We start from the raw sequence: 8,993 nt of genomic DNA, 5'->3' as shown, positions 1-8,993 counted from the left end.
GACCAGGATGGTCTCGATCTCTTGACCTCGTGATCCACCCACCTCGGCCTCCCAAAGTGCTGGGATTACAGGCTTGAGCCACCGCGCCTGGCCTGAGACTGTGTATTTCAAGTTGATGGAGGCCCTTTGAGCTGAACACCAAATCAATCTAATTAAGGTTGATGACAATAAACTAGGGTGATGGGTAGGTCTCTGTAAAACTGACAGAGAGGGAAACTCCATATAATGGTTGGTTGTCGTTATGTGATAGGACTATGGAAAAGAATCTCAAGCTAAGGATGCTATCAAAGAGTACTTCAAATGCAAGACATTAACAAGTAAAACTTTGGCTCATATTCCTTAAAAAAAATAGTGCTGGGACAACTGGATGTCTACATGCAAAAACAAACATAACACCCTTCACCAAAATTAACTCAAAACGGATCACAGACATAATTGTAAAACACAAAACTATAAAATTCCTAAAATATAACAAAGGACAAAGTCTAGACAACTTTGGGTACTGTGATGGCTTTTAATATACAACACCAAACGCATGATCCATGAAAGAAAAGAATTGATAAGCTTGACTTCAGTAAAATTAAAATCTTCTGCTCTGCAAAAGACACCATCAAGATAGTAAGAAAAGCCGCAGAGCAGGAGACAATATTTTCAAAAGACATATAGCGAATTTTTATCTAAAATACAAAAATAATTCTTAGAATTCAACAAGAACATAAACAACCCATTTAAAAAATGGGCCACAGACTTTAACAGACACGTGACCAAAGAAGACATACATAAGGCAAATAAATATATAAAATAACACTCCACATCATATGTCACCAGGGAAAGTAAATTAAAGCAATGAGATACCACTATACACTAATTTGAATGACCAAAATCTAGAACCCTGACAATGCCAGTGCTGGCAAGGATGTGAGGAACAGGAACTCTCATTCACTGCTGGTGGGAATGCTAAATGATACAGTCCCTTTGGAAGACACTTTGGCAGTTTCTTACAAAGCTAAGCAACATCTTCCCATATGATGCAGCAATCATGCTCCTTGGCATTTACCCTAAGGAGCTGAAAACTTACGTCCACACAAAAACTTACACATGGATGTTTATGGCAGCTTTATTTCTAATTTCCAAAACTTGGAAGCAAATAAGATGTCCTTCAGTGGGTGAAAAGATAAATAAACTGTGATATATCCAGACAATGGAATATTATTCAATACTAAGAAGAAATGAGCTACTCAAGCCATGAGAAACCATAGAGGAAACTTAAATGCATACTACAAGTTAAAGAAGCCAATCTGAAAAGGTGACATCCTATATATTCCAACTATATGACATTGTGGCAAAGGTGAAACTATGGAGACAGTAAAAAGATCAGTGATTGCCAGGAGATGGGGGAAGGAAGTGAAAAATAAGCAGACCAAAGAATCTGTAAGGCAGTGAAACTACTCTGACAGTGATAACATGTCATCAGAAATTTGTCCAAACACATAAAACATACAACATCAAGAGTGAACCCTAATGTGAACTACAGCCTTTGAGTGATAATGACGTGTCAAAATACGTTTATTGATTATAACCAATGTACCACTCTGGTGGGGGATGGTGATAATGAGTTGCTGTGCATGTGTTGAAGTAGGGGGTACATGGGAAATCTCTGTACCTTCCACCCAGTTTTACCGGGAACCTAACACTGCTCTAAAAAATAAGTCTATTTTTAAAAACTATCCATAAGTAGAATTAAGGAAAAGTGTAACCTGGTGCTGAATATCTGAGTGCACATGAAAGTGAAATGCCATATACCTGAAGGAGGAAGGAGGTCTATTTTCCAATGTTCGTGAAGATGCAGGTCCGAACAGTTTTCTTTGGTCTTCCTGTGGTGTAAATGGTCTTTGGGTTCTAACTGTTCTTAATGCATTTCGTGCTTCACTTATGATTTCTGCACTGGTCTTCTGCTTAGACACTGAAGGTCGATAAAATGGATCCAGTTTTCCTAACTTTTTATCATTTGGAGACAACATCTCTCCTTTGAAAGCAAAATATTCTTCAGATCGACACCACACCCTGCAAATGTATGGTACAAAAACCCATCAATTATTTTTATCGAGTACTTTACAAAGCAATGCTTAAACCCATCCATATATAAAACCATTCTGCTATATTAAGCTTTAAAAAATCTGAATCAATTTTTAATTAAAAATCCACCAAGCAGTTAGGAGGTTAGGATCTGAGAACAGCTCTCAAAAGTGTAGAGAGGAGAATTTCCTCAAAAATATACAACGGAGGAAAAAGATGTGCAGGGAAGAAACCCAGGATGAAAGCTAAACCCAGAGAGAACAATTAATCATGAAAGAAGACAGAATAGGAAGAGAGAATCATCTCATGGTCTTCAGCCTACAAAAAACACTGAGGGTTCTGTTAAAATGCTTACAGTTTTTTTTCTTCCCCACTACCCTCCACACTAAGGTTAAATTTTAGACAGAAATGTTGTATTTCCAAAGGACACTTCATTTTGCAACAAACCTCAGAGAATGGTTCAGCCCACATTTGTCCATGATGTAATTAAATGAATTGATTCAGCTCACCTATAATTTGAGGTAGTGACCTAAGTAAATAAATACCAAACATCAATACCAGCGGATCCTTTCCCAATACCCCTTTCTGAAAGAGTGAAAGTCATTACAAGGGCCACGAGAATGCAGATCCTTCTCAAATGTTGGTGTGTCCCATGGAGACAAATCTAAACTTTAAAGTAGTACATATTTTTAAAATGGAATCCTAATGAGTACACAGCATTAGGTGTTTATTTCTTAAAAAAAAAAAAAAACTTGAACCCCATAAGATACCTCTAGAGAGACAGAGTTCTATGAATTTGTCACCTATTTCAGCTGCCCAATTTTAGAATAACTACTGCAAAAGAGAAAACCTTGTGACATATGCCCCAGGAAAGTAAAAAGGGTCAATTTCTACAAGTAGAATCAACAGGTGATTCCTTAGACAAATAAAGATTTACTACATTGTGATTCTAAACACTGTTACGTAACAACAGACAACAAGAACATTTGTTTAGTTCTACGCAGCCCACCCCAAGAGTTTCTGATGAAAACTATAAACAATACAGCATACGTCTCATAGGGAAATGCCAGGTGTTGAGCTAAAACAGTAAAAAATTACTTGATCAGCAATACTATTTTATGAATTTTTTATATAGGATTTTGAATTTAAGCAAGGTCTCTACAATAATGTTCATTAATATAACTATCAAAAATGATGGCAGGCCCAGTACATTTTATTTCTAATACTTTTGAAATAATTGGCTTTTACTTTGAAATATTCAATGATAATTATTTAAAGTATACACAAAATATTTTATAGCTGCATATATGTATATTATTTTTGGAAGCCTAATACAAATTCAGTCCCATAACATCTAACTTCAGTGGCCATGGCAGGTTTGTTGGTTTGTTTCTAAAAGACCTAGTGCAGTAAGAAATGAGGCCACTAAGTGAGAAGAGGTTTCTGTACAATAAATAGGCTTCTTCCAGAGCCTGAATCAGGTTTGCCACCCCTTTGGCCCCACATGGCACTAATAAGTCTAACAGGCCGGGCGCGGTGGTTCAAGCCTGTAATCCCAGCACTTTGGGAGGCCAAGGCGGGTGGATCACGAGGTCAAGAGATCGAGACCATCCTGGTCAACACGGTGAAACCCCGTCTCTACTAAAAATACAAAACATTAGCTGGGCATGGTGGTGCGTGCCTGTAATCCCAGCTACTCGGAGGCTGAGGCAGGAGAATTGCCTGAACCCAGGAGGCGGAGGTTGCGGTGAGCCGAGATCGCACCATTGCACTCCAGCCTGGGTAACAAGAGCAAAACTCCGTCCCAAAAAAAAAAAATAAAATAAAAAATAAGTCTAACAAAGTCCAAAAGTAATCTGGCAAGTCTAATAAAGACTAGAGAAGTTCTTTGGGGAGTAATAATGGACTCTCATTCCTGACCTAAGGTTCTCTCTGGCTACCTTTTAGTTTGTATTTAAAACTATACTCTTTCAGACAGTGATGAGTATTCACTCAGGTCAAATTCTAAGAATCCTGTGAATTACATGGGGGCATACAGGAATTTAGACTGACCAAATCCGATACTGGTAGAAACAATGTAGATACAGGGTTAAAAATATTTTTGTCTATCAATTTTTACCAAAAAGTCTAACACAACTTTCTCTATCCTTCTTCTTCTTTTTCCACCAAATCTCAATTTAACAATTATAATGTGAGAAACTTGTACAATAATGTAAAATCTGCACAATGTTATAATCATATATTAATATTAACTAAATCAATCATGGAAATCTTTAATAATACATGTGAACTGACTTGAAAGAGTTAGAAGTGGGGCTTTGGGGAAAAATTTTTAAATTGGTATTTGTTAAATTACAAATTATTATAGATGGTTTTTGCCAACTTGAAAATTAATCACTCAGGACCTGAATGCTTATCTACTTATAGTAAAGTATACCTGAACCATAAGACAATAGTCCTACAGAAAGTTTAACTTCACAAAATTTTCCTGCCAAGTAGAGCAAATCCATTCAGCGAGTTGTACTGATTAACTGTTGCCTATGTGCAAAGCCCTCTGATTAGATCTCTGGGAACCCAAGGAAGAATAAAAAACTATCTTCACTCTCAAGCAAGAAGAATCACTAATGTGAGATAAACATTTACTTTAACACCAAGCACTGTGCTAAGTGCTCTTGACTGCATTATCTCAATTAACCCCACAACAATTTTGCAAGGTGGATAGAGTCTTTTAAAAAATAATAGGCCGGGCACAGTGGCTCATGCCTGTAATCCCAGCACTTTGGGAGGCCAAGGCAGGCAGATCACGAGGTCAAGAGATCGAGACCATCCTGGCCAACATGGTTGAAACCCCATCTCTACTAAAAGTACAAAAAATTAGCCGGGCATGGTGGTATGAGCCTGTAGTCCCAGCTACTGGGGAGGCTGAGGCAGGAGGATTGCTTGAAACTGGAAAACGGAAGTTGCAGTGAGCCGGGATTGCACCACTGCACTCCAGCCTGGTGATAGAGTGAGACTCTGTCTCAAAATAAAATAAAATGATAATAATAATAATAATTCGAGATGAGGTCTCACTATGTTGTCCAGGCTGGTCTCAAACTCCTGCGATCAAGTTATCTTCCTTGGCTTCTCAAAGTGCTGGGATTATAGGTGTGAGCCACCATGCCTGGTCTGGACGGGGTCTTAAGCAATGGAAAAAAAGGGCTATGATATATGCCCACAGGTAACATTCAAACTCTTACCCACTACATGAGGTGGTAGGAGGTGAGGCACTTGGAGGTACTGGGGCTATAACTATTAACCCACTCACATAGAGACTCCAATATTTTCCCAACAGGAACAGCCTTCTTGGTGTGTAGCAGCTGAGTATTTACCCTACTTATACTCAAATGATTTAAATACAAGGAAGAAACTGATGGCAACAACAAAACATAGAGAGAATTTATGTGATCACAAAAGAAGAAAGGACTTCTGATTGGGGAAAGGCATCAGGTAGACTTCCTGGAAGAGGTGGTGCTTGAGCTAGGTTGTGAAAAAAGGGCTGAATTTGGGCAAGTGGCAGTGGCTGGCACTTGAGCTGGAGTAGAGAAGGAAGTTCCAGCAAAGTCAGTAAGTGAGCCAATGCAAAGCGCCAAGACATACAGGGAATGTGTGGACAAGAGAGAACTCTGAAAATGGAGATTGCGGTTGAACTAACTAAATTAAATGGCAAGCCGAGAAATAAAAGCTGATGAGCAAATCAAATACAGAATTTTGATCTGGCAGAGATGAGCAGGAAGGAAAGGAAGGCAAAAATCAGAAGTAGTGAAATCAGACAGTTTTTATGTCATCACCCACCTAACTCTCAAAGGTCACTTCCTCAAGGAAGCTTTCCTGGACATGCCTCTCCCACCCTGCTAGCCTCCATGGGGACCCCGGCTGGTCTCTGCCACTCTATCCTCCCTCTGTGTTAGAATTGCCTGTGCATGTGGTATTGCCCCAAGACTCTCCGCCCCAACCCTCCACGTGAGGCAAGGCTGAAGGTCAACACTTACCTAATCACTTGACTCCATTTTTAAATATAGACTTGAGCTAAGAAATTTCCAGACGAAGGCTGAATAATTTCTCTAACTGGAGATATCTGTTACAGTGAATTATGAAATCTGGACCTTATTTCAAATCTGATTCTTGATGTCATGTGGTCAGATGAGTTCAAATTTAGCCTCCTTTCTGTCTTGCCTTTATTTCAAAGTTGCCTGGCACAGAGTAGGACTCAATATTGTGATCAATGAGTGACGTATGAAAAGCCGGGGATACAGGAGTCAAGGTGAGGCCGAGGTTAGGGAGATGAGAACAAGCGAGGTGCACTGAGAACAGAATCAACAGGATTTGGCCTCTGTGATGCCAGGAAGAGGCCAGAAACAACACTGGGTATGCAAACCTAGGGGAGCCAGAGGGTAAGGAGACCTTTTAAAAGAAACAGGAAGAGAAGCAGACTTTAAGGGAAAGAAGAAAGAGGTTGAGTTCTGTCTTGCATCACACCATCCTGAGTCTGAGGTATCCACTGGACCTCTAGAGGGTGAACACCACCAGCAACAGGAAATTTCAAAGTGAAGAACTTTTTTTTTTTTTTTTTTTTTCAACGAGGTATTTCTTATTGGTCTGTGGGGAAGTTCAGAGTCATAATTTATAGAAGTTTATAACTAATTATAAAGAGCTGTCTTTACCGTTGCTGCTAACAGCCACTGGAACCAGGGCCTTCTTGCTAAATGTAACACTGGGCTACCAGGATGCCTGCAATGGGGGAAAGGCAGCCCAGCTTCAGTCTTCCCTGCAAATCAAACACTCAGCACCCTTCCATGACTTGGAATCATTTTTGTATTAATATGAGCACCCAAAGAGGCAGTGGTTAAGTGCTTAGATGCTGGAGTAAGGGTTTAAATGCTGACAATTCACAGCCATGTGACCTTGGGCAACGCCTCTAACATCTCTAAGCCTCAGTTTCCTCATCTATAAAAGGTGGATAGTAATAATTGCCTCACAGGATTATTTGGAGAATTAAACAATACATGTAAAGGACTTTAGCATGGTGCTTTAAAAGTGCTAACATTTTTTAATGTGGCCCTTAGAAATGTTAACAATCTTAACAGATGTTAACAATTACTGCCTAAGTGCTACATGATAAAAGGATACAGCAAAAATCATTTTCACGAGCATTTAAAAATAGAAATTACAAAAGAGAGAATGACATTTGTTCAGCGTTTCTATACATAAGTTCTAAAATTTAAACGGTGGGTGGTGGTGCTTGCCTTTATGAAAACAGAGAATTTTTATTAAGCATTTTATTCAGTATCAGCTATGCCAAATCAACATTAACAACTAACCAGAATCTCATAGATTAAGAAACCAGGATACAAATAATAAATGGTGCTTGCTTTTCAACCAAGTTAAAATATAATAAATATAAATCAGGGTGGGACGTAAGACCTGTTGTGTTACCTGTGGGAATGGATCTCAAAAGGCATTATGTATACACAATGATTTTAGTATGATTTTAACGTATGTTAAATATTGTTACACGTACACTTTTATTTGAGGCCCTGTTACCTGGAAGTGCCCAGATATATACACTGTATGACTCTGGCCCGGTCACCCCTGCCTAGACAAAGCCCTTTAGTCTACCACTCTCATTTAACAAGTATTACTGGGCTTTCTGTGAAGCACCACGCACTTGGCTAAGTCCGAGTGTACAGAAACAAAGAATCGCTCCGGACCGCTGACAGCATGCACAGAGCACTCAGCCTCTCTCCCCCATCCGAGGACAGACAGGCGGACGACGGCAGGAGGGGTCCCTGGTGAGCCGCGGGGACAGACACCTCACCTCCTGCACAGGCAGCGGCTCCCCTACCCACGGCACTGCCAGCTCCTCCACGGTCCCGGCCAGGGCAGAGCGCAGCAGCATACTCACCCCGCCCGGCCGCCCTCCCACTATGCCCGGCCGCCAGCGTCTCTATGGTAACCGTACACAAACTACCTCCCGCCGCCACCCCGGACGCCAGACTGCAGGGCCAGGCCGCTGCTGGGCGGGCGGAGCGAGCCGGGGAATGAGCTTGGCGAGCGGGGAGGGAAGGAGGCTTTCGTCCAGACCCAAAGCACCTGTGATGAACGCTGGAGATAGCAGCGGCTGCGAGGTTCACCTCGTCCTCCGGCTCGACAGACGCAACTGCGCAGGCAGCAGCGTTGGAGCGGGTGGGGCCGGCCCCAGGTCGCCGCTCAGCCTCTGGACCTGTGCGGGTCCCGCCAACGCATGCGTAGAAGCGCCGAGGCGTGGCGTCGGCCGGAGCGGGTGGGAGGAGCCCGGCGAGGGCCGGAGGCCGGGAGGTCAGCGAGTGCTGGTGTCGAGGGCAGTTGTCCACTTTTAGCAATTTGCCTAACCAAATTTGTTGCTCACCTGCCGGCTCCCAGCGCCTCTGTAAAATAAAAACAGGCAGGACGGAAGCTTAATGCTTGCGGGTAAGAGTAAGGATTTACTGGCTCAGGTTAGGGCTCTGTATAACCTGGAACCACTTGCTGAGCCTCTGTTTCCTCCAGTGTCAAGTGGCAGGAAATATTGATGAGATTGCATGAGAAAATAGATGTAAACCGCTATGCAGGTGGCAATCAACGAATATTAAAATATTGGCTGTTATTAAGCCCTTGCATTTGTAGAGCACTTCAGAGGTTGCCGAGTATGCCCGTAATCGGCCCTTGAGTCTGTGATAAGCAGCCTGGCGTCCCCATCCACAGGAGAGGAGCTGGGGGCCGAGGTGTAGTGAGCAGGAGAGGGAGATTCCAGTCTAGGTCCCCCGTGGCCAGTCGTTTTTTGTTCGTGCGTCACCACAGTTGAATGGCAAAAAACAATTTATGTGTTTCTAGTTTAAATTCCCTTCTCTCCTATTAGA

The 8,993-nt window shown here is 41.8% G+C and overlaps 1 protein-coding gene across 6 annotated transcripts in view; it reads right to left on the bottom strand.

The window, feature by feature from the left end:
- Positions 1-8,364, bottom strand: part of ARMC2 (armadillo repeat containing 2) — a 140,609-nt gene extending 132,245 nt beyond the window's left edge. For 3 of the 6 annotated variants that reach the window (XM_017497382.2, XM_017497384.2, XM_017497383.2), the window contains exons 1-2: positions 8,209-8,364; positions 1,804-2,064 (exon numbers count right to left, since the gene is read on the bottom strand). In XM_017497382.2, the coding sequence (XP_017352871.1) occupies positions 1,804-2,021 (218 nt within the window). In that variant the 5' untranslated portion in view covers positions 2,022-2,064; positions 8,209-8,364. The remainder of the gene's footprint in view (positions 1-1,803; positions 2,065-8,208) is intronic. The other 3 variants (XM_017497385.2, XM_037727429.1, XM_017497387.2) reach the window with 2 other exon arrangements.
- Between the last annotated feature and the right edge of the window lie 629 nt (positions 8,365-8,993).

Source organism: Cebus imitator, unplaced genomic scaffold (assembly GCF_001604975.1).
Source record: "Cebus imitator isolate Cc_AM_T3 unplaced genomic scaffold, Cebus_imitator-1.0 Scaffold231, whole genome shotgun sequence".
Taxonomy (NCBI): domain Eukaryota; kingdom Metazoa; phylum Chordata; class Mammalia; order Primates; family Cebidae; genus Cebus; species Cebus imitator.
Note: the sequence above shows the minus strand (reverse complement) of the source record. Positions and strands in the feature narration are given on the sequence as shown.